Below are 26,303 nucleotides of genomic sequence, written 5' to 3'. Positions count from 1 at the left end.
GTACGTGCATGTGCGTGATCGTGCAGGTTCTGCGCCGCAAATTAATGTTTTTCGTTTTCTTGTGTAAAATGTCGTCCCTCAATAATATGCCATTTAAATGTGTCAGAAGTGTAACTTCATTCATGCCAATAAAGTTGATTTGAATTGATTGATGTAAACTGTGGGACTTCTAATCTTCACTACTTTGTGGGGGTCTAAAATAATTAACGTTAGTGGCAGAGATCAGGTGATAAATTATAAAGGAGAGAGAAGGAGGGAGAGAGGCTTTTCCGTTTCCACCAGTTGAAGAGAAGATGAAAACCAGAAAATGAGGCAAAAAAATTGAGATGAAAGTATTTAAATAATGAGATTAAGAATCACGTCGTAGACATGTCAAATTAAATACCTATCCACCCTCTAGAGAACAGAGCACCTAAACATTATACTGTTTGTGTTGTATTAAAATGAATAATTATTGTGTACAGGTTTGCATCCAGAAGTGGAGCCCAACACTGCTAACTAGCCACATGTTCACTTGCCAAAATGCCCTGTAGAGAAACAGCATGAAGGCAAGTTTTCAGTTTTGTGCCTTTAATCAGTATAATAAAAGTGGCTAATATGCACTCTAGTGGTTTTCTTGTCATTTCTGTTCATTTCCTATTATATAGTCTCTGTTGTTAACAGACCAGTTGATCCTGTTGATATATGACACATGGTGATATACTAGTCTATCCTGACATCAGATGTGACTGTCACATATACATAAAATCTGATTTAAAATATTTTGAAATATCCAGACAGCAGAAACCACTTGTGCTCTGTTACTGCCCGTGTTGGGATAGCTACTTTGCAAGGGTAGAAAATGTAGAAATGTAGTTTGTAAAACTACTGCTACAAAAGTAGCTTTAGCAACTACTTATACTCATTATACTCATTTAACTCAGCATTAAATAAATCAATATATGGTATATATGAAAAAATATATATAATAGCCTACAGAAACTTCACATGACAGCAGAAATATGCCTCTCAACTCAAGCTTTATTTTTTAAAGAACAAAAGCTGACATTTTTGGTCAACATCACAGGAACTTCAGAGGCACTTAGGCACAAACACGTGAACATGTAGGTCATGTCTGTAGATGCATCTATATCCAACATGTGCATGCTCACATATGGCCATGATTGAGCTGGCACATCAGGGGTAGCAGGAAGGTTGTCCATGATGTGCTCGTGCTATATGAGCTCTGCCCTCCTTGGCACAAAGACCCACCTAATCTGTGAGGCATTTGAGAGCTGCCAGGGCAAGCTAATCAGAGGCAGTGTTGGCTTAGCATGTCATGACATCTTTCATGCCTTTTTTCAAAGAAAAATAAAATAAAATGTATATTATTTAGGTCTTTTTTAACATTTCATGTCATTGGCCAAAATTGTAGTTTGCAAATTGAGCAGTTAAACTACAAAAAAAATTACCCAAAAAGTAGTTGAAATACTTGACGCAGCACAAGATATGAATGTAGTACCAGCAAGTTACAGCAAATTGTAAATTAAGCTATGTAGTTCAACTACATGTAGTTTAAGTCTCCCCAACACTGACAGTAACTAACTGTACGTGAGCTAGCCAGGCTTTCTAATTAGAAGTTATTGTTAAGGAACAGTTAAGAGCTGGTCCGGCATGGGGAGCCTGCTAAAGGCTTCACCTAGGCGGCAGAACCAGTGTTAGGGGCCCTGGGGCTGATAAGAAGACTGACAGCCCTTAGTGAGCCCAAGTAAGATGGGGAACATCATCAGTGTAGGCTGGAGCATTTCAGTGTGTTACTTCAAACTGTTCAAGGATGTTGTCAAAACAGTTATTTTATTTCACTTTGCCTCTGTAGAGGAAGTGCGTGTGTGTGGCAACCATGGCACCCCCTCCTCTGGCCCCCCTCCCTGCTGCATGTGTGAGAGCCAGCAGGAGTGGTGTTCACATGTCGCTGCTGACCGCTCTCATTGTTCACTCCCACTGACTCCACACACGCTCAATGTTACAGGCTGGAGCTGGAGTACAGGTGCTGCTGCTGTGTGTGAGTAAGTGTGTGTGTGTGTGTGTGTGTGTGTGTGTGTGTGTGTGTGTGTGTGTGTGTGTGTGTGTGTGTGTGTGTGTGTGCATGTGTCTGTCTGCAGCCGAGGCGAACGTGTTTTTACTGAATGGCTTTGGAGCCACGTGCAGGTGATGGGAACACTGTGCACGAGTTTCAGTTACACAACCATTTGTTATTCGATATTAATTGCAGAGAAGGAGCACTGAGTGAAAACCCAGAAATGAACTGATAAAACAAGGATCCACTCTGTGAAGACAGGAAAGAGATTTTCATTTGTTCATTTGTTTGTTTTTAACAGCAGCATGGCGGGGCTTGTTACGCACATTCACATCACATCTGTCAGTGCGTGTGTGTGTGTGCTTGATAAACATCAGTTTGTTACATGACATGTAACACTGTATGTTTTGTGAAAAGTATGGATAAAGCAGAACACCATTACCTGAAGTCACATCCGTTTAGTCAACCACAAGTCCACAGGAAGTTAGCGTAAACCAAATAGCTAACATACTGATGAAAGTTATAAAGCTCTATTCAAGTGAAAAGATGAGGCCGTTTTTATAAAGCTAACTTTATTTGCATGCTAGCTGCTAGCGGTCCATGTGTCTTTAACAAACAAACTGGCAAATAACCTGGAAGGCAACTTTCTCACCAAGCAGTTGCCAGGCACTACTGGTCCTGCGATTGTCACGATAACGCTCCAATCACTGCTCTCCATCTGTTAACAAATAGGTTTCCTTGCACTGAGCTCAAGGTGTGTTCATCCACAAACAAAGCTGTGTGATTAATATGATTGTATAATGATAAATAAATAATAATATCTGATCATATTACTTATCAAACTATATGATAATTGAATGATCTGTATATTTGATAGATGTGCTTACACTCACACAGGTTTTAACTGAGTACTCGCTGGCCCTCCAGTTAGAAGTCTTTTCCGAAATTCTGTTGAAATCTTGTAAAAAGTCATGTTTTCTTTGTATTTCTTTCATTTTTTTTTTTTTTTAAAAAGAACTGGTATGATTTTTTTTTTTTTATCACATTTAATCTGTTTTACATCTTTTTCATGATTTTTAAAGCAACTTGAATTGCCATTGGAACTGGAAATCGCTATCAAGAGAATTGCTTTTGTGTCTGTTGGAGTGGCTCTGACTGAATTGTGCGTGTCAGGCAAAAGCACACATGCAGGACAATAAAGCACTGAAAACGCTGGGACACAGTGGCCTTAAAGTAACTATTGAGACTCAGCACAACCTTGCAAGTGACAGCAGACCATCTGGCCATCAACAAGGACAGTAGAGCAAGCTCTCACGTGTTGCTGTCTGGACAATCACAAGATAGATAACCTGACCAACTAGTGTAAAACTCTGTGTTCTTCTTCTTTTTCAAACAAACCAAACAAATCGATGAAGAAGTCGCTGATAATAATTTCGTACAAATGTCCTATAGTGATTGTTCCCTATGTGACATGAAAAGACGACTTGTTTGAGTTTCAGCTGTGTTTGGCTAGAAGTGGTTTCAAATTGTGTCAGCAGATGGAAAGGGATGACAAACAAGTGCAAGACTTGTTTCATGAAACATTACACTTACTGTGGTGGTGGAACTATTTACAGCCTCTAAACACAGACATTTAGAAAATCAGCAAAAAAAAAACAAAAAAAAATCCATTTGTTTTTTGGAACCATATGGCTGAAAAGTTTTATTGTGGAAAAACTTTGCATACTGTCTGTTCTTTGAATGAATTCATGTTTATCCATAGATATTCAGAAATCCAAATCAATCAGATTCTCTGAAGTAGTGATACACCTTCCCCGCAGCTAAAAGAAACATTTTGCACTTTGAACTAAATGGAAAACCTTTCTTAGTTTCATAAAAATTGGGGTCACTTTGTGAATATGACATAATAACAAACATTTGTTGTTTTCAGCTTCTTAAATGTGAGGACTTGCTAAAACACAGAGGGTGTTATTCTGTTCTCCAGAAACAACCAGAAAACCCTTTTCCTTTTAATCAAACTGCTGAACAAAGCTACTTCAGTGACGACCATTATTAAACTTCTGTTACAAAATGATGTATGATTTGAGGGGGACACTGCGTAACACTCACACAGGTGTGTGATCGACAGATAAGAAAGCAGGAAAATATTCAGACGGTGACATGTCATTCCTTATCCAGTGATCTACTGGTTTGTTCCATCACGCTTATTCACAATCTGTCCTTTGTTATTAACATCTAGTGCAGAGTTAGATAAATAAAGTTATCAATATCAAAACAATTTATCTGTATTGAAGATTCTCAGGCATCCAGATGAGACCCGGGTGTCGTCCACATACCTGAACCAGTGGCTAGGAGCAGTTCCCGGCGAAGTGCTGTCCTGTAAGCAGGCGTTTCCTCACCACCATAATCGCTTCTTGAGTGGGAATGCATGTAAAAAGTAAGGCGACATCATAAGAAACCATTGTTTCATCTCAGTGCAGTGTTATTTCTCTCACTTGGATAGTTAAATCCTGTGAGCTTTTTTATGTGGTGAAGAGAGTTACAGACCAAAGGGGCCGGGACACTGGCTAAGTGCTTGGATATGTTGTAGGTAACTGAGTTGATGCTGCTGCTGATGTGACTGAGCGGTGCCCATTTCTTGTGTATCTTAGGGAGTCCATACATAAACGGGATGGCTTCCCCTGTCTTTGTCCTTTTCCAGCTTTTGCAGATTCTCTATAACCTTTTTGTAGCTACCGGTAGGATCTCGACTTACTGTCTCTTAGGTGTTAGTATCACTAAGCAGATCAGTGACTTTGGTGTTACAGTCCGCTGTTTTTAGCACTACAGTTCATCACCCTTTGTTCCTCTGCAAGATGCTTTCCTTTCCTCATTAGTGAGGTTGGAGGGAGGTGCTTTTGCTTCAGTTTGGTGACCAAGCACCCTGACCCCCCCCCTTCTTCTTTTTTTTTTTTTTAGATATAACTACCTCTTTTATTGAAGCAGCTTTTCTCCAAACACCTGAGCAAATTATTAGGCAAAGCCTTTGTACAGAGGAGGTAGTTCATCTATTTTCAAAAGTGTACATAAATCTAGGTCTGTCCTTTTGCTTCCTGCTTGTGAGACCCACACGAGACAAACCAAATAACCACCTGTAGTGACAAAATACAAATTCTATTTTCACACTCTCAATAGTCCTCATCTGAATGATATTAATATGGGCCTGTCTTCCATAAGGTGCCTTATGACTTAAGATTTAGGTCAGACTTTGGGAGTAAAGTCCACTCCGATGTGTTTAACCATCAATCCATCTGGCCTTTGACTCCTTCTTAAAGGAACCAGGTCATGTGATCTTATAAATTAGCAAAACATTTCCTCTGTGAACACCGTGACTCAGTGAAACACCACAGACGCTGGTCACTCTAAATATAAGGAAATGAAAACAGCTTGAGCGTCATGACTGTGCATGTCAGGATGTTTTCATACTGCGTCATGCTCACATATAGAGTAGCTCATCAGTCAGCTGTATCAAAGTGATATGCTGTTTTTTTTTTGTTTTTTTGTTTTGCCGTGAGTTGGGAACTGTTAGGGTAATCCTAATGAATTACAATCCAACAGAGGAAGGTGAATTTCAGGATTACCACAGGGATTAAGACATGAGGCGTTGGCTGCAAGGCAGTGCATGGCATCTGATCATCACTGAACACGCTACAACTAAACATTAAAAAGAAACCGTCTCCGAAAAATGTCATGTCGGAGACGGAAAAATAATCTGCAAATGTTTGTTTCTGTATGAATTGTGAAGCCAATAAAATCAACAAAACAAACAACAAGATATATATATATATATATATATATATATATATATATATATATATATATATATATATATATATATATATATATATATATATATATATATATATATATATATATATATATATAGCTGCGGCTGGTGTAACTAGCACCTCCGCATTTTTATGCACTGAGAAGGCATCCTTCATCGCATCCTTCTACATTCACCCTGAAAAGTTGATGTCTAATTGAAGTCATAATCTGTGGGTGTAATTTCGTCTCAAGCATGATTGCGTGTCAGACAGAGAGTGATTCATTCTCGTCGCATCATATGCTGACACACTTTACTGATATAACTGACAGGCTTTGGAATGAAGCGTCACATTTCTATTTCAAATGTCACATCTGTGTCAGTGAATTAAAAAAAAAACACCTGAATAAATGTTCAGAATGTGGGTCACTCAGGCCAGCTAATGAGCTGAGGTAGAGATCAATGCAAGTTCTGTCTGTTAAAATGGACTGTAACACTCACCACCACACGCTCACTGTCATTCCATGAGGTGTGTATTAATATATAATAATGCAGGAGTGTGCACGGGTGGCCTACATCTGTCTGCACATGTCTTAACATGTGTTAGAGCACAGGTTGTACTCCTCCACCAAACCTTATCAAGAGATTCATCTTGTTAGAGATGACCCTCCCTATCACACGCACACTTCCTGCAGGGCGTGTTGAACAGATAGGACAGCAGTGGTTTCACAATCGCCTGCTTCCGGGAACTGACTTACAGAGGCCTGTGTCATCCTTATACAACTTCACAACTATGAATATACCTAAGAGGAACGCAGGGCCGGCTTTTGGCACATGCTGGAGGGGCAGTGCAAATTAAAATAATTATAATAAATGAACAAAAAGAAAGAAAGAATAACAAACTCTGCCTCCCTGTTGTTCCTCATCATTTGACCCTGCCTGCATTTAGGGTGGCTGTGTCACATGCACTGACTGAGCTGAAAGTGGGGAGGTGGCAGCAGGCCTGACTGACCGATGTCATGAGGAAGCTTACAGGTCTCTATTATTACATCAAAATAGAGCAAAACTTGCTAGTAATGCTAGATAATGAAGCTATGTTAGCTGCTGAAGATGTTTATGAATCGTGAGAATGTCAAGTCTATTAGCTTATTTGGCTAACTGCTACCTACAGCGTTTGACATGGTGCTGAAATTCTCTGACCAATGTGGACAAATAATTTCCCAAGTTGTTGGTCATGTGTGTTGATACACTGCTGTGTTGTTATTATTTGTAATGTTGTTATTATTATTTTTATTTTTACTGAATGTTACAGTTTAACCTTGTTACTACTGAAATGCAGGTCTTAATCAAATTGAATAAAGCTTATTTGTACAGCGCCTACTTTATATGAAGTAATAAATCATCATCTCACCTAAGGCACCAAAATGGTTCATCGCTGCAGATTTATCGAGTGATAAAGATGAACGCATTTTAGTGTCAGTTGTGAAATCTTAGTAGAAACATGTATGACTCAGCCTGCCCTCAAATACAACCAAGAAGAATGGGATCCAGTTTGTGCTGCTCACAACATAATAATAATAATAATAATAATAATAATAATAATAATAATAATAATAATAATAATGATAATAATAATAATAATAATAATAATAAAAATCACAATTGAAAGACACATTTCCAGAAAGAGTGTCTCAGTTACTCTGGATTTTCACTCTACATTTTACAAGTCTGCACATAAGTAGGTGTGTATCACCAAGTGATATGTTTAAAATGTATTTCAAAGATGTTCACTGATTTATTTTTATAGTTAGCAACTCTGCAATTGGTGTTGATTGTTGACTGTTAAATTGGTGAAAACATAAGTTGGGCAGACACTAGTTGGAAATTACGCTACAACAACTCACGTTAGTTTAGCGGCCTGCTGAGTGTAAGTTAGACAGAAGCTGGAAGTTAAAATGGTTCAATCAGCAGAAGAAGAATCCATTTAGAAGGTGGAAACATGAAATGACCAGCTATTATTAGCTGCTTGTTGGAAAATAGCATAGCAATATTATTATCAAATCATGTTGGAATCTTTTTTTTTATGTCAGTAATTTGGAATGTTAAATGTGTTGCTTTCTTGTTACCACCTACTTACCATAAAATACTATAAAAATGAACAGATTACTGCAGATTATGCAAACTAAGTAGAAACTGTTTCTGGAAAAAATGCAATATGGTACACAAGTGTTGTACTGAGGTCAAATGTAATTAAAAAGAGATTGATTGGATTGATTAAATCCTAAAGGAATTGAAATGTTGTTAACTCAACCAGAGGCTGAAAGAATGATAAATATGAGACCACATGACACCATATGTTGACCTCAAGAAGATGTCAGGACTTCTACTCACTCTGGTTTTGTGTAAAGGGTCTTAACTGATTAGCGTTTACAACTCTTGCAAGACTCAGTACTTTGTCTACAAAATCCATGCAGGATGACCCAGAGCAGCAATTAATTCATTCTTCTAAGATGTGCCGACGTGTCCTCAGTCACTGAAGATGCCATGTTGATATTTCAACAAAGAAAAAAAAAATGTTGGTGAAGGAATTCGAAGGCTCATTGTGTAAAACTGTTGATTGTTGAGCCTCATTCTCAAGTCATCAAGCATCAATGTTGTTGATAATTGACGACCTGGTCAGCAATCTTTATCCTGAATCCTCTATTGCACCATAAAGGGGATTCTAACTTTTCAATTTGAGGGAACATTTTCCCTATAGTGGTTTTTGGAGAGAACTCTGATTGGATTATCTACGAATTGATCATCCACAGTCAGTCGAAAAAGCTGTTAAATGGAGTGTTCGTCCTCAGTTGTGAAGTTGCCAATTTCCGTTTCGAAACGTGTCCTTGTTCACCTAATTCCAACAAAAGATCAAACAAGACATTCATAGAATTAGGGCTGGACAGGGTTATTTATTTCCCGTATATTTTTAAATGGAACTTTGTAGCGCAATTTCGACATACAAATCTAACAAATAAAATGTCATGTCATTGTCCGAACCGCTTATCCCTTTCCATGGGGTTGCAGGGTGTTGCTGCTGGAGCCAATCCCAGCCTTGTGTCAGGGCGAGGGCAGGGTACTCCCTGGATGGGTCGCCAGCTCATCACAGGGCCCTCACTAGTGAGCAATGTGGGGTTCAGTGTCTCGCTCAAGGACACTTCGACATGCAGCTCAGCCCTGCCCGGAGCTGGGATTTGAACCAGTGACCTTCTGATCACTAGTCGACCTGCTCTACCCGCTGAGCTACAGCCGCCCCATAACAAATAAAATAATAATTATAAAATGATTTATATAGTACTTCTCTATGCAAGGTTACAAGGTGCTTCATATAAAATACAGGTGAAAATAAACTTCACAGAATACATGAGAATGAAACTGAGATTAAGAACACTGGCAGGTTAAAAGTGCTTCACAGAATGCATGTACCTCGTCTGCCACCTGGGGGAAGACTTTGTGGATCTGATGGGGAATGTTTTTATGTTGTCAATGAAAGGTCAATACAAAATTAAATGAATCATTTCATTTTTTAAAGTTCAACTCAACAAAATGGATGATTTCTTTTTTTAATAGAAGGGTTTACAATCATATCTGCATATAAAATGTTTGTTCTTATCTGCATCCAATGTAGCACAGCCCCTATATTTTCATTTGATTCCTGTTATTTCCCATAAAAAGTGGCCATCTTAAACATTCCTTCAATCTTACACCCTACTCAGGAGTCACTCAAACTTCACTTAGGACTCAATCAGAATGTCACTTACTCAACATGTAAACCAAACGACAAACAGAGAAAATCCAGTTTTTTAAACATTTTTGGTACTCTTTTATGTTCCTGGACATTTTGTTGAATTTGTTTCCAGCTGTGACAGGCTCTGCTGTGTCATTCAACAGCAAACTCATAAGCAAGCAAATTGAGTTAACCGCATTCAGAAAAGTGACATGTCATCTAAGCAGGGTACAGGGCCTACGACTACTGGACTGCCTACTTTTGGAAGGCGGATTTGAATGCAGGCCTTGAGAAACACCCAGTCCTCTTTTGTCCTTTGTATTCTCATCCTTTTCCTACCTGAGAATGCTGCTAAGCCGAGGATGATTTTGATTGCCATGGATGATATTACTTTGTGGTTTTCATGTGTTTTTTTCATGGTCACATCATATACTCCAAGGTATGCAGTACATAAATAAGAAAAGGGACACAATTCTGTTGACTATGTCGGACATCAAAGTATGTCCTGTGCCCCATGCAGTTAGATGATTGAGTCCGCCCCTGGGTGCAGGATCAGCCCAACCTCTCCAGTTCCTCTAAAAGTCATCCAGTTTTTGGGTCTGGTCCTGTGGAGATCCAAATCCCAGAATTGGGTCATATGCAGTTTTCGAATGGCTCCACAATCACATACTTGGTTCATGTACAACAGCGTAGAACCTGCTTCTTTTCTGCTTTTCCCTGCATACTTTGGCTCCTTATCATAAGGCTGAACCACAATATGTAGGCTGCTCAGCATTTATTCAGCAACGCCAAACACAGACGCGATCCACTGCTTATATAAAGCATTACATAAAACAATGAATCAATCCCACAGCCAGAACTAAGAGTTGAGCAGCGACAAAGTGATAATTCAAATCAAACAGAAGACGATTGTTATCTTAATTTCACCTGAAGGGATCTTATTGTGATATCACGTGTGAAAACTCGATAAAACCAACAAATGTGCGCTTGTTTTGGAGGATCTCAGTTACCCACTGCTGTCTGAGAAGTTATACAATATCATTGCGTTATATAAGTGAGCCACATAGAGTGCCAATAGCAGCGCTCCTCGTGCGTCACGTGACGCCCTCCGCTCGCTACGGCGAACTGTTCATGAAATCCGGAGAAGCAACAACCTCTAGCTGCCGAGGCTAGCTGGCAAGCGACCAGGTTGGACTATCCCACTGTCAGCTTTATTTTTATCAGGTTATTCTCGTTTTAAAGAAGAGGACATGACACCCGGATTCGTCCAAATGCATGGGTTCTGGGACATTGGGTTGAAAAGAGTTCGTTTGTGGACTCCGACGAGCGGCGAAGGAGCTATCTGCATTAGCTGTTATTTAACCCGCTGTTAACGTTAGCTAACGTTAGCCCTGGGCTCGAAGTGCATAAAAACAACGTCCGATCAGTTGCGGTCCACTGGAGCAAAGACGGGCTCGTCGGTATGTAGCTTAGACCTATTCAATTCATTCTCAACTTCAATGTACTGTCAACTCTAAAACCTTCATTTGGCCTTTGTTGGGTTTGTACAGTAACGTTATCTTAACGACGAGTCAGAAAATTAAGCTTCTTACTTGCTAAGCACGGAGGACTTTAACCAGTGGCTCTCAGTTTATAGAAACGTAGTGTAAAGCCATATCCGTGTTATCTTCGAAGCGACAGTGTTTGTGAAGTTTCCTTTATTGTCAGTTTGAGACAGCGTCAGTGCTGTGAAGCTTAGTAAGTCACACCGTTACCCTACCTCAGCCTGAGCCAGTGTTTACAAGGAAGCTGCGTCCCGTGGTGGCTTCATTGGCGTAGAGGCCATTGTTTACTGTTTGTGGAACTTAGACAGGACTAGTAATAATTCATCATATGTTGATGGCTTATGAGGCTGAATGAGTCCTTAACTACTTCCAATGGCGAACAATAATAGACGGTCGTGGGTTTGGTTTGACAGCAAGACGTTAAATGATAGTTTAAGTTTGGGGTATGATTTCTGATCAGCGTGGGGAGACAGGTCTGCGTTTGCCAGACTGTCCGTGAACCTCTTCGCTGTTCAAGTATCTGACTTTCCCTTTGGAAGTCGAAGATGGAGACGGGAGTACGGCCTCACCAGGGCGAGATGTTCGTCCACCAGCTCTCCAACCCAGGGGCTGCGGGCATCTGCCCTGAAATGCTGGAGGTGGCAGAGGAGGCCAGCCGAGCTGGGGACTTTAACCTGGCCGTGGAGATCTACAGCTCCCAGCTCGCTGACCTCCAGCAGCCGGACAGGGGCTTGTGTCTGAGGAAGGCTGACTCTCTGGCCCGCGCCGGGCGGATATCTGAGGCGCTGGACTCGTACTGCACGGCTGCCAGCCTGGGCAAACTGCGGACGGAGGAGCTCAGCCTCCTGGTGGAAACCATCGCCCGGACTCTCCGTGAGAAGGAGCTGGGCCTCCCCGGGACGGTAAACGGACATGGCAAAAGCAGTAACGGGGAAGACGGGGTTGAAAGTGACGGGGAGTGTGCAGAGGATGAAGCACTGGACATGTTTTCTTGTCGCCTGTGCAAGTGTCTGCTTCACGAGCCTACAACCGTGGATTGTGGACACACTTTCTGCAAACGCTGCATAGAGGACGACTGTGTCAAAGACTGTGTACATTGCAAACAAAAGTTGAACAAAAAAGACGGACTGCCAAACGGCAGGAGATTAAATGTTGTACTCAGTGGCCTGCTGGACAAACTGTTTGCAACTGAGAGCAAAGCCAGGAAAATCTGGAAAGAAGGAGAGGTCCTGTGGAAAAACCAGGAGCTGTCTGAGGCCTTGGAGAAGTACAACGAAGCAGTGGATCTGGGTAAGAGCGCACAGCCTTCATTTGTGTAATGCAGTGTTATTCATTTACCCCCTTTTGTGCTAAATGTGGTACATTCTCATCAAAATTAGAGTTTTGTGTAGGTGACCTACTTTTTCAGCATAGCTACACAGTGTCACCGATAAGGGGCGCCACTTCTACCCATCCAGACAGCACTGAGGTCAGGCGTTATATGATGCACGGTTCCTCGTTACCTAAGTAGCACACATACTGATCTGATGCTTCCCAGTGACACATTTATACCGTTTTCTATTTTTTCTCTGCACTGAATCCCCAGAGTAGCGGTTTGTACACGACAGCCCACTTCGTTTTATATCTTAGATATTGTGTATCTTTGCATAATACTCACATACTGTATGAATACATGGTTCAGTGGTTCAGACTGAGTTGGACTAAGGCCCTAACCCCTCCCACTGCTGCTGGTGTTTCATAAGTTGGCAGGTTATGCTGTTTGGTAACATTTAGGGAAGAGTCGCAGTGATAAACTAACTGTTGCTATACTACATAAGAGAAATAACAACTTACTCAACTACTCAAAGCTACTCTTTCCTATGCCTCATATTTGGGATTGTTGTCAAGTTAAGCAGCTGTCTTCCTGAACCATCTGAGCCAACAAACTGAATGTTCTTTTCCTTTGGCTTGTTACATAGAGAGTGCCAGTGTAGATTCATTAATTGTGGGCAAGGGCAAGTCTCATGTTGCAAAGGTTGGATCCTCACAGAAGGCTGAAACACCCTCTCTCCACCTCTGTCCTACATATTAGAAGCACATTAAAAATCCATTTCCTGTCTTCCTGGAGTAGCTTTATTGGTGAAACAAGGCGCCGGAACTGCTGGGTATCTCAGATGTTCACACTCAAGTTGGTGTAAGAAATTGATCAGACATGAAATTGTGGAGCAGAGGGAATGTATTATGTCTCTTTTTGTCATTTTAGCCATCAGATGGCATTTTTCCGACATTTCTCTCCCCAGATCAATATTGATTCATGCCTTCTGTCTTGTGAAGGACTCTGGGTTGATAGGAGGACAGAGTGCCTTCACAGCTTTCACACTGCCATTCAGTGTTTCCCCAACAAATGCAGCAGGAGGCCATCTGGTATCAGTGATGCAGGATGAGCATAATGAGCTCATGATGTCAGCGGAAGTACAGCTGTTGCCCATCTTGTGTCTTGTAGGCATTTTTTTCTCCACTTGGTGGTTGTCTGTGCTGCATGTTTTAATACATTAAATTTGCACAATGACATTTATATGATGATGTGCAAGCTGTGTTTGTGAGAGAGCGCAAAATGGACACTTGCAGTAGTGTGTACTGAGGTAGAGATTGTAGTATGTTTTGCACTGTGACACATCTGAGGCAATGCCACAGCTGATTGTTGATCATTCCTTTTATTTGAAGATATGAAGAAATTACAGGATAACACAATTAAGAGATGTCACTATTTATTTTAAATTCACGATTTGATTTGACTTTAGATTTTAGGGTCATCAGCTGATTTGATTTTTTCAAAAAAATTCATTTAACCCTCTTCCCAAACAAATCTCTGAAATTCTCTGAAATGGAGAATAAATCCAAGGTCTCTGACATTGTCATGTTAGGTCACATTTGTTGTTAGCTACACTCATATTGTTCTCACATAACAGCTTTTAAATGAGGCATTTACTGACTTTTCTGCACACACCGCTCTGACGACGCCTCCTCAGATCTTGGCTGCTTAGCTGGGCTTGCTCTAACAGTTATTATTTATGACTGCAGACATTAGCTTCAGGTGAAAATAGCTAACGTGATTAGTAATTGTTGTGAGGCAGAAGCGTCGTCCAGCTCATGCTTCACAGCAAGTTCATATAATTGAACATCTGCGCTGAGATGTCCATTTAAAATAATATTTGTAGAGTGTTTATTTTATCACTTGCAGATGACCTCTGCCACCCTCTGACATGCCTCCAACATAAGTATTATCAGGCTAATGTCAGCCCACAATTCAAAGCATTACCAGACATGTAAGCCAGGCATGGGGAGGCTACACAAGTATATTTTATGGTAGTGCGTTCCCTCAGTGTTAACATAAGGCAACAGTTGTTGGTCTTTGTGACATGTGAGAGGGAAAATCAAAAGCTGCTGCTGAAAGTCAAAAGACAGTTTGAGGTTAACCTCAGTGACAGTAGGAAGTGGTGGGGACTACATTGGTTAGATGGTGAGCAATCTCCCTACTCACCTCAGCAAGTTGTCATTTCTGTTGTGGGACAGACTTTTTGTTACACTTTCAAATAGCACTTTCCCAGGAGCTCTGGCAACTCTGAGTGGACACAGTACCTCAGATACACACAAACCCCAAACCCCCACTCAACAATAACATCAGCATCCATCACAACATTTCACTGTGAACTTCATCATCAGCTAACCCTGCCCTGAAATACTTAGCAGCACATTCACTCTTACATTTCAGGTGTCCGTCCAGGTGATGGTTTTTCAGTTGTCTATCTCACACAATGCTACAGGAAATCATAATTATCTATAGGTGTTATTTATGATTGTAAAGTGCTGCTTTGTTATAGGAAATCTGCTGTACACGTCTAGAGGGGCCTGATACTAGCCCACTATTTCTGGCCCATGTAAATATTGTCTGTTAATTGAGCTGTCGGTGTTTTATGCCTGAGTCTCAGCTGACTCAGCTCAGTCAGCCTTTTTACCCTCTGTTCAGTTTTTGTGAAGATAAGAGATGATTTGGTCTCTCAGATAACTTGCCAAATGGTCTCAGAAGCCAAAGTTCCACTCAAAATTTGCCAAAGGCAATGGCCAGTGACGTTTTTTGTGGGTAATCAGCTTGCCAAGCGTCACCAGCTTGGCAAGCTGGAACAGAAACCATAGTAACACTGTACTGGATTGGGTCTGAAACATTGTCAATGATGTGTAATCACCCTGTCACCCTGATATTTACATATGTCTATTGCAATAACAGTCATGTTAACCTCCTCAGAACCCTCCTGCTTCTGTGCAGCCTTAGTGTTCAACAATCATATGCGCATCTGTTTATGGTGGTTGCACGCATTTAAATTGTAAATATGAAAAAAAGGCGCTAAAAGTCAGCCTCGGGTGTAAAAAGTACTCGTATCAATAAAAATTAGTAAGGTGTGTGATTTGGAGAAAACCTGTATAATAATGTGGCCATGAAGTGACTGCTGACAAACAAAAGCAGGCTGTGAATTGGCCTCCGACTCTACTTTTTTTTTTATCACCACATAAGTTACATAGCATTCTTATGCAGGAAATAGGTCTGCAGTCACGTTACATTGTTGCCCTACTTCTGCTAGACCTAGAAAAAACTGTCCATCCCCTGAAGGCCTGTCCACTGACCTCATGCTGTGTGTGTGTGTGTGTGTGTGTGTGTGTGTTTCCCTGTGGTGTACAGTGCCCTCTTCAGGCAGACTGCTGTGCCAGCGGGCTGAGTTGCACATGGAGATGAGGAACTTCAGTCAGGCAGTGCAGGACGCCGACAGCCTCTGTAGGATAAAACCTCTCTGGGAAAAGGTGAGACACAAGTTTGAAAAGGATCTGAAGGGCAAAATGAAATATGTCTGAATAATGATAATGCCCAACCTGGCACAGCGAAAGAAATCAAAAGTTAAAACTGCATCATCGTGAGTCTTTTTTTAAGAAACAGAAACAAGTATTCACTCAGATCTCATGATCATAAGCGTCAGAAATTGTTGTTTCTGCCAGACAACATTTGCACACCTGACACCTGTTGACCTGTTATGTATGTATATGTTCTGTGTTTGTAGCCAGCATAATAATAATGATGATAATTTTTTTATACCTTAATATCTGTATTGGCTCCAAAACTCCAGTATCTGCTTATAGTTTTCATTTAATAGTTGTGATATTAAACGTGATAGTGCTTTTGAATATTTAAAAATATTGAATATTTGGTGTCAGTGGAATAGGCTTGCTGTGGTTTTATGTGTTATACAGTGTCAGGGCATACTTCGAGTACATTACATTACTACGTAATTGATTTACTTATTTAACATTCGGATGAATGGCACAATTGTAAACTGAAGGTGTCTGAACAACTGCAGCAGGACAGAGTAGTCTGCGGCAGATTTAACTTAAATAGAGTTGACCCTGAAAGGGATGATGGAAAACATGTAGCTAAAGCAAAAGCTCCTTAATTGCAATATTTCAGATTTCAAAACAGTGCTAACATTAGTGATGGAAAGGGAGTTGGTGACCTCACTGAAAGTTTGAAGGTGTGCAGCCTGTCGCCTGTAGCTCTGTGATGCTGCTCCTTCTTGGTCTCCCAGACTGTATAAAACTATTCCCTGTAATATTTCACACTGACATGCTGTCAACAAAAGTCTTGCAGTAGTTGCGAGACACTCACTGGGAAACACAATGCATGTCCTGTCAAAACTGTATAATCCTTCTTTGTTTTTGCAGGCTCACTGTTTGAAAGCCACGGCCCTGAGTGAAGCAGGTCAAAATGATGAGGCCTTGCAGGAATACTTCATGTGTATAGCGCTAAAGCCTGACTGGACCAAAGTCAAACTGGAGGCTCAGAAGGTAAGCAAAGCCCCCCTTAGAATTAAAAAATGCTTCTAACTTCTTTTTTTTTTTTCATAAAATGTATGATATGCCTATGAAATGTCATTCACCTAAACTCAGTTTTTCTGATACATTTTGAAGGAAAAAAATAGCGAAACACATTCTTGGGGGGAAAACTGCATGTATTTATTTCAGTCAAACTAAGGTCATTGTGCCCTCATGAGTAACATTCTCCAGTCTCTGTTGTGCAAGTAGTGAATGCGGATGTTCAGGTATATTTTAATAATGCAAAATGTGACTATTGCTATTTCTGATTTGGAGAACAGATCCCACCCAATGTGGGGTAGACAAGTGTGAATGAGAAACATCTCGTTAAAGTAGAATACAGGGAAAAACAAGTGTCCTCACCTACTTCTGCTCATCTCTTCAAATATGATGTGAACGTTGATCAAGTGCCTTGTTTTGTTTCCTCCTGCAGGTCCTTAGCGAGGTGTTCTCCTCTGTGTTTGAAAATGAGGACATGCCAACGCCGCTGCACCCACTGCAGGGGGGGCTGACCACCCGGCACATCAAACCCCCCGCCTTGCTTAGGTCCCTGAGGCCACTCACACAGACCCAGAGACCCGGATCCTCCTCACAGGTTAATGCACACAAACAAACAGACCAAACAGACCAAAGGAAATATGTGTAATAAGGAAATTTAATCTTTATCAAGATAAATCCAAAATATTATGGATTGTATTATATCTTGAAATATTGCCCATCCCTACACGACTGTATGTCTTGTTCTTCTCCAACCTCATTGGTTTATTTGTAGTTTTACTTAATTTAAAACATTTTTGGAATATCTGTCAGATACATTAACTTATATGAGCACAGTCCTATACAGTGTATTTACACTGCTGATGCCAGTTCTTTACCTGTATAAAAACATTATTTCAAATCCTGTATGTCCAGGGATCTGAAAGCACTTTGTTTTCCTTCCACTGATTGTGGGTTTGTAAGCAGGTTAATGTCAGGGAGATGGATTATTTTTTATTGACACATGGACACACACTAGGTCTTGAAAGATAACTATGTTGAGTTGCAGTCTTATTTTTCAAATTTTGGATCAGCCAACATAGAAACGACCACAACAGATGCAGGAAAAAAAAATAAATGCATTTGTCTCCCAGAGTAAGGCCAACAGTCATAACCCTACGTTCCTTTACTAAGTAGATCCAAATATACACATAGTCTGTTTTAGGTTCAGGAGCAGTCATCTGGACTGCACCTTCACACCATTTTGTGTTGACATTTTGGATGAATGCGCACTGGAGCGAAATCTGTCTGTAAATGATTTCTTCACAATCATCCAGCTCACTAATCTGTCTGTCGGTCTGTCTGTCCAGGACTCAGAGTTTAGTGTGAGTAAAAGTGCTCCAGCAGACGACTCGTCCTCCAGACTGTCTGGTCCATGTCCTTGTAAATCGGACTCCGCTGCTGTGAAGGACAGCGCTAACAGCCTGGCCAGTGTTCTAGCTACACTGCCAGCCCCCCCTGGTGGCCTCAAGAGGAAACACAGCGGAGACGGACCCTCAGCAGTCTTCAACCCTCCATCCAAACAGCTCAGACCTGGTAGGAGAATCTGATTTTTATTCCAAAATTCGATTTTTCACTGATTCACATGAAAGTACCACAACAATTATTACTTAATATTGAGCTCTGTATTTTCTTTCCAATTTAAAAATTTTCTCATCGTTCAAAAGCATTTACTGATAACCAAGTAAAACCAAGGAAGTACAGCACAAGTAATTGCTTTCTTCTGTTATAAAGTTAATGGAGTTGCCCTGATTCTGTCAATGCTGCATCATCCTGCTGTCTGCATCTCTGCTCTGAGCCAGTTAAGCTACTTAGACAAGATAAGATAGGCATACAATGAAATTATGTTTGGTAAACCCTCAGAGACCAGCAGCAATAGAAAACAAAAACACTTTTCCCGTCAGAGAAGAGATTGTTGTGCCAGTGTTTATGGTTCACTGTTGTTTACAACATATCACAGGATCAAATTACTGTTCAAAGAACTTTGTCCCATATTAAAACTACAGTGACTACTTTGTTAGTTATTAAATGTAATGTAATGGAGTGATACTTGTATCACAGAGTCTATCTTCTCTCCAACAAAACAAAGCAGAACACTTGCCATGTGATACAACTTTATTGTTTCCTGTAAGTGTGTGTGTTTTTTTTTGTCACGAGCCAGAGATGGAAAAAACAAAACACTCCCCATCAGTGTGGTCGGGTTTTCATTTTTGTTTTTTGACTTCACAGCATAAAGAAGTCTGCCCTCTCTGCTGTAATATTATAATATGTTTTTTGTTTTGTTTTTTTAACAGTGAATTAGATAATAATATTGATAACCTAAACACATGAAAATATGTATGCTGAAGGTGTCTTTTTTTTTTTTTTTTTTTTTAACAGATAAGCTGAGCAGCTTCCAGGCCACTACATTGTGTGGAGGGAGGACAGTTCATGCTGATTTATTGGACAGTGGAGACATGGAGTGTTCTCTTTGCATGAGGTGACTGCACACAGACAAAAGTTCCAGAGTGCACACAGCAACAGTATGCTAGTATCAGTAGCTAATGTAATGTAATGTAATGTAATGTAATGTAAAATTTGTGTGCTTTTTTTTTGTCCTCCAGATTGTTCTATGAGCCGGTGGCCACTCCCTGCGGTCACACCTTCTGCCTCAAATGTCTGGAGCGCTGCCTGGACCACAACCCCAACTGTCCTCTGTGCAAGGAGAATCTGTCTGAGGTACACGCATACTTCATGCACTGTCAAATATCCAAATACACTTTGATCAAAACAGGGCTTTACAACTTAATTTAAAAGTTAATGTTCTCCTTATTCTTCATTTGATAGGTCAAAGGATGAGTAGATTAATCATGTAAATCGTGACTGATTAAATGATTATGAAAACAATGTTTTTTTATAGACTTGGTATGTAACAAATGGCTAATTTATTGTGTTTGGGTGTGTTGTCTTTGCAGTATCTGGCCACCAGGGGCTACAACAAGACCCTGCTGATGGAAGAAGTGCTGCAGCGTTACCTAGGAGATGAGCTGGCAGAGAGGAAGAAAATCCATGAAGAGGAGATGAAGGAGCTGTCAAAGTGAGTTATTTACGTCTGAATCAACATGTCACTGGTTCAAAAATAAATGTTCAGATGGGTTTATAGTAACAGTAAAGCCCTAAACCATACATCCTGCATTATACAACCTTTTATTCTATTATATTATTATGACTCAAACCTTGTATAAAACCAATATTATGTCAGCTGCATACTGTATACGAGTAACTATTATAGCATGCAGTCTTTGATCCCCAAAAAGATCTAATATAAGAAGCACTCAGCCCGTTAGCTCAGTGCAAACACATAATGGGAATTCCAGTGAAAACACTAACGGGGGTAACATTGCTTTTTGTAAACTTGTAAAGTTTATATACAAGCGATACGTTTCAATTTAAATACTGAACATAAAAATGATAACTGTGGTCATATTTACAGTATCTAATATGCTTTGGGAATTAATCTGTAATTGCTGACATCACATAATTAACTCAGTCTGCTGATGTATCTTCAACATTGTGCACAGCATAATACAGCAATCTCAAGGGGTTAAGTTTTTTTATTTATATTTTCTTAATTATTATAGGGGGAGTAAAGTACCATAAAAAGGTAGCATTGAGTACTGGTACGGATTTCAGGTATCAGAACCGAATGTGAACTTATAAATAAAGTAATATGAATCGGCACAATAACTAGCAACAAAATTATATACATTGGAAAAAAGTAAAATTTGAGCAAACATGTACCTTACATATTTCCGTGTACTGAAGAACAGTACTTGAGTACGTTGTTCTAAGGTTCATTTCATCACTGGTTGCTCTAAAATCTAACAGATTCCAAATATTGGTTATCGGTCTACTTGATTTTTTTTATAATCAGCCCTGAAAAAGCCATGTTGGTCAAACCCTTGCACGAAATTTTTATGATAGTGAAAAAGTACTATTTAAAATAAAAATAATGAAATCAGTTAAGCTTTACATTGTAAGATAGATTAAACAGGATTTCTTTCATTGACAAAAAACCCTGACCATTAAGTTTAATTTGCTTGTTGCCCTTGAAAAGCATTACAAGTATTTGAATATTTGTTTTGTTTTGTTTTTTATTCTTCCACAAACACACAAATGCCAACGTCTCAATAAAGTCTTCATTGTGTCTGTTGTAGCCTGAACCAGGAAGTGCCCATCTTTGTGTGCACCATGGCCTTCCCCACCATCCCCTGCCCACTGCATGTGTTCGAGCCACGCTACCGCCTCATGATCCGCCGCTCCATGGAGACGGGCACCAAGCAGTTCGGCATGTGCATAGCCGATGATCTCAAAGGTTTTGCTGACTACGGCTGCATGCTGCAGGTGAGTGTGTGGACCTAGAGCTGTAACAGGATTATTTTCATCTAATACACTTTCTCACCTCACTCTAATTAACAGAGACTATCAGTTAAGGACAACATAATCTGTCTTTCAGGTGCGAGACGTGAAGTTTTTTCCTGACGGTCGTTCAGTGGTTGACACCATCGGTGTATCGCGGTTTAAGGTCCTCAGTCACGGCCAGAGGGATGGCTACAACACCGCCAAGATAGAGTATCTGGTAGATAAGAAGGTGGGTTCAGAGGAAGTCCGTGTGAGTGTGTTGCCTGTTCGAGCATGTCATTTTAGACACTTTCCATCATGCTGCTGTCACACAAGGTAGAATGCTGACAAGTGAGCAGAAGGGGGCCTGAATCAACTCCCGTCACTGTGTCACAGGAGGGAAATTCATTCTTTCTGCCACAATAAACAGATGGATTTGCTGATGTATATAATTATGTACTTAAATTATTCTTGGTCAGTCAGGTGGAAGGTTTTGTAATGAGACAAAGAGCTTCTGTCATCTTTCCTCTGGTCAGTGGTGCTTTTGAAAAAACAGTCTCTCTGTCTAATCAGGTGGAGGCAGAGGAGCTGGTGGAGCTTCTGAAGCTGCACGACTCCGTGTACGAGCAGGCCGACAGCTGGTTCACCTCCCTGAAAGACAACATGAAGAGCCAGATCCTCAGTCACTTCGGACACTTCCCCAGCAAAGACCCCGACCCACAGGTCAGCAGACATACTTTGACTGCTTACACCATGTTCAATATAGATGTAAAGAGAAATACATTAAGAAATCAGATGCCAGATTACGTTACGATACGATAACAATCCACAAGATTCAGATTAATTTTAGGTTGGTTAAGGTTGCATCTGTGGAACAATATACTTGATTGTTTAATGAGATCATTCTCAACAGAGTTGGGAGAATTTTTAGAAAGAAAAGAAAAAGACTTTACTTTGATTAAACAGTATGAATATAAACACCATATGCCTAAGATATTAGTTGGAACATTTTGTGTCCAGCCAATGTCCTGCTTGGCAATCAGAGGCCTAAACAGGATAGGTATTTTGATAGAGCAGTGAGGAAAGGTAAGACGATCTGTCAGCTGCTCCTGGTTTTCTACTTTGTTATTCTCTGCTCACCCCAAGAGAAAATCAGCTGTAGGTAGCAAATGCAGTGGTGAGGTGAGCAGACACATATTGGTCCTGAAGCTGACACTAATTTTGTGTTTGAATGTGCAGTTATTCAGAGTTGGATGCTCCATGGATGCTTTGGATATGACTGAAACAAAAACCTCTTCAGGAAAATATTTGAGTACCTTCTTAAGTTTGGAAATTTATCAGTCACACCCACACAGAAGGAGTGTGTGTCATATTTGTGTTTAAAAATAAGAGCCAATGTGAAAGAGGGAGAAATGAGAGGTCCCAGAGCTTAATTGTGATCAATTGCAATCGTGATTTTTTTTTTTTAAACATTATTTGAACGTGTGACTTTCCGCAGTCCTTATTGCTCTGGTTTTGTTTCCACAAATTTCTGAGAATAATCTATGACCAATTTGGTTTTCGTGACCCAACGTCATCTGATTCAGCGTGGACATGGTCTTTGCAGTCAGCAGTTCCAGACAGTCTCTAAAATTACTCTAATGCTACAAAAGAAACATCTTGCCATAAACACTGTAAAACCAAAAATATGAAGATGCTCTAAAAAGATTCCTGAAGGACATCCAGCCCTCTTAAAGCCCTGTTTTCTAACACCGTATGTATATTTTATCTCCTGCAGGCCAGTCCCTGTGGTCCCGCCTGGTGTTGGTGGCTGCTTGCTGTCCTTCCATTGGAGAATCGAGCTCAGCTCACCATCCTGGCCATGACCTCCCTCAAGGACCGCCTCATTGCCATCCGCAGAGTTCTCATCTTCGTTACACGCAAGAGGCCGCGGTGACTGGCCGGCCACTCGGGGTACAGACTGGAACCTCTTGGGCTTCTATGCAGTTCAGCGATTCATTTATTCATTTGTTTGGCCATTCATTTGTTCATCTGGTCACTCATAGACTGACTGATTCAATAACACATGTTTGCTCATTCATTTACTTGCCCACTCTTGCATCAGTTCATTCTCTTAGAGGCTCATGTATGCCTTCACGCATCATGCAGCCTCTCTGAGCACCTGTCTGTTCTGTTGAGAGTGGCAGGTGGGTGGGAGGGCAGCCACGAAGGCTTTCCTTGTCCCCTCCCCCCAACCAACAGCCCTCTATAATCAATTCATCTTGGATGAACTACAACACATCTCTAAACGAGTGACCTCTAAACGAATGACCTCTCACCTCTTGTTCTCTGTTGAGACGGAGGTAAAAGCAGACAGGCCAAGCTGTTTTACTTGGTTTAGGTCACTTCTGGGTAATTTACCCAACTGTCTGTCATGAAGGAACTACAAGCAGAAACAGAACTTGGCCTGCCACAGAGCCATGTGACCCCGCACATCCATGACCGTGACAGTTTGTACAGGTTCAGTCAAAACACAAACTCACTCTCTGAAATATGAAGCTGAAACAGAAACGCGTGGTGGCAACACAAAGTGAATGTACTGGTCTGGCTGTAGTATGTGGATGTTTTTGTTTTTACTCTCTACTACATTTACAGAATCCGTTTGGCGAGTTGCACATGAGGTCAGATTCCTGCATGTGGCACGCGCAACAGCTGCTTTGCTCAAGTCTTACTGACTGAGCTGAAATTCATGTGCAAAAACCTGGAGCTTACAATGCCTCACCCACTGGTGAGTGTGTACCTCAGCCGTCTGATAGGAAGTCATGGGCACTATGTGAGTCCTTGCATCAAGATAGGATTGTGATTGTGCCCATGCTAGTGCTAAAAAATCCAGACAGTGTATGAGAACAAATCCACATAACATGCTCCACCTGTTTTGATAAGAGATTTAAGGGCGCACTCACATTAGGCAATCCTTACTGCGCCCAAGCACGTTTGACCCCCAAAATCCAGTTTGTTTGACAAGTGTGAGCGCTCCGTACCGTGTGAGCACAGTACGGAGCGCTTTCTTGGCCCTGGCATGGTTGGAAGAAGGTGTGTTCCACCAGCACAGAATGAAGGCTCATGCACGAGCACAGCTGCTCAACGTGGACATGAAGTATAATCATACGTATTACACCACCTCACATGATGAAGAAATCCAGGAATGTGAGTGGGCCATCTATGACCAAAACTATACAAATAAGCCACAAAAAAGTCAGTAAAGTCAGTCATGTTCTCTGTGTTTCTTTCCATTGTGCTGCGACAGCACTACAATATGGTGACGTATGTACAAGAAGTAACCGCGACCAGAGCAATGCAGCACAGCGGGGGACTGGGGAGGAGGGTCAGTCATGCTTTGGCAAGGCAACTGGGCCAAGTGTGAGTGCACCCTAAGTAAGATTTAATTGTCAGGCTAAGTTTTAGTTGCATATAGGAAATTGCAGATACAAATGCATCCTCCCAGATACAGTCAATCTGGAACATTGTGTCCTGTTGTAGCATATCTCTGGGACTTCAAAATACAGACTTAGTTTTAGGGGTTGATTGCGTAATTTCTTGTTTTTTGTTTCTCTCTCTGCTATGCCCTCAAGTGTATGTGTATGGTGAAATCTTAAGTTGGGTGATTTATATGTATATCAATGTAACTCGGAGGCCTTTGTATTGATTTATTTAAGGACGTTTCACCTCTCTATCTCTCTCTTTCTATCTCCGTTGCATTTTCTCTCAGTACATTTACATGCACACTAATGCAATTACAATGCTTCAGGTGGCCCATTGGAGTTTTGTAAAAGATGAATATACATCTAGTCAATATTCTCAATAAAACACATTGTATGTATACGTGTGGCCTGACAAACGTGTTGAGAAAGGTTCCATCCTCATAAAGCATATGCCAACTGATTTCTGTCTTCCCCGTCTTTACTGGCATAATGCCACATCTCTTGGCACGACGCATCACCAACAGTTGATTACTTTGAAAGCTTTAAACAGAGATGTGCTGTCTCATATAGCTACTAGTGGTCAAAAACTTTACAAGGTATTCAAAAAATTGGTTAAATGCTGCACAATAATAACCCAGACTTTCGTGGTTCCTTGTATTGGGGTGTGTGTAGAGTTTTTGACCACTGGTTCTTTCTGACTTTTTCAAACTGTTCCACCGATACACAGCCAGTAGAGGCAACATGTTAAAAGAACGAAAGAAACATGTAGTGAAGCAGAAGATGATGGCTAGCTGATCAACTCTGCGAATGCTGTTATGAGGGTTCAGTTTGATATGCTGAGAAACACTGAGTGGAAATTCACACTAACTTTTAACATTGTACAGTGATGGGAAGGATGAGCAGTGGAGGAAGTGTTGATCTCTCGAAGTCTTCAAATCAAGTTTTTGAGAGCTACAGTCTGAAGAGCAAAGAGCAGTCTCAGTTTTAGTCTTGGTAAAGTTGTTGCTGTAATTGCATTCTTGGCATGCATGTTAATGCACCATTTCTCTGTATAATTCTGTCCTTCCAAATGTGTGTGACTCCACTGCAGTTTCTTGCTCTCTGTAAGGGGGAGGGGTTTACAACATGCTGCAATTCCCTGGTATATTTGTAAAGGGAGTTCTTGTACCTATTTTTTATTTCAAATAAAGAAAAACACATTCAGTTCCGTCTCTGCATGTTGTCTCCTATCAGCTGCTTCACACCAGGGAGAAGGAATAGTATAATGTTTAATGCAATGTCCTCTGGAGGTGAGGCACGAGAACATCCCGAACAGCAGCAGCATCCTCGTTTACCTCTCTGACAGCCCTCCTCACACTTT

General features: G+C 40.8%; 1 protein-coding gene across 2 annotated transcripts; it reads left to right on the top strand.

Moving 5' to 3' along the window:
- The first annotated feature begins 10,734 nt into the window (after positions 1-10,734).
- lonrf2 (LON peptidase N-terminal domain and ring finger 2) lies at positions 10,735-26,146 on the top strand. Of its 2 annotated transcripts, none has more exons than XM_037109634.1 (12): positions 10,735-12,461; positions 15,886-16,004; positions 16,917-17,039; positions 17,500-17,661; positions 18,413-18,638; positions 19,482-19,581; positions 19,706-19,820; positions 20,057-20,178; positions 21,299-21,485; positions 21,598-21,736; positions 22,060-22,205; positions 23,260-26,146. In XM_037109634.1, the coding sequence occupies exons 1-12, from the start codon at positions 11,717-11,719 to the stop codon at positions 23,416-23,418; spliced, it is 2,343 nt and encodes a 780-aa protein (XP_036965529.1). In that variant the 5' UTR covers positions 10,735-11,716; the 3' UTR covers positions 23,419-26,146. The 2 variants fall into 2 exon arrangements, with proteins under 2 accessions (XP_036965529.1, XP_036965528.1); XM_037109633.1 differs by having other exon boundaries at positions 10,736-12,461; positions 21,598-21,732; positions 22,056-22,205.
- The last annotated feature ends 157 nt before the right edge of the window (positions 26,147-26,303 follow it).

Source organism: Acanthopagrus latus, chromosome 9 (assembly GCF_904848185.1).
Source record: "Acanthopagrus latus isolate v.2019 chromosome 9, fAcaLat1.1, whole genome shotgun sequence".
Classification (NCBI taxonomy): Eukaryota; Metazoa; Chordata; class Actinopteri; order Spariformes; family Sparidae; genus Acanthopagrus; species Acanthopagrus latus.
This window is presented reverse-complemented; position numbering and strand designations above follow the sequence as displayed.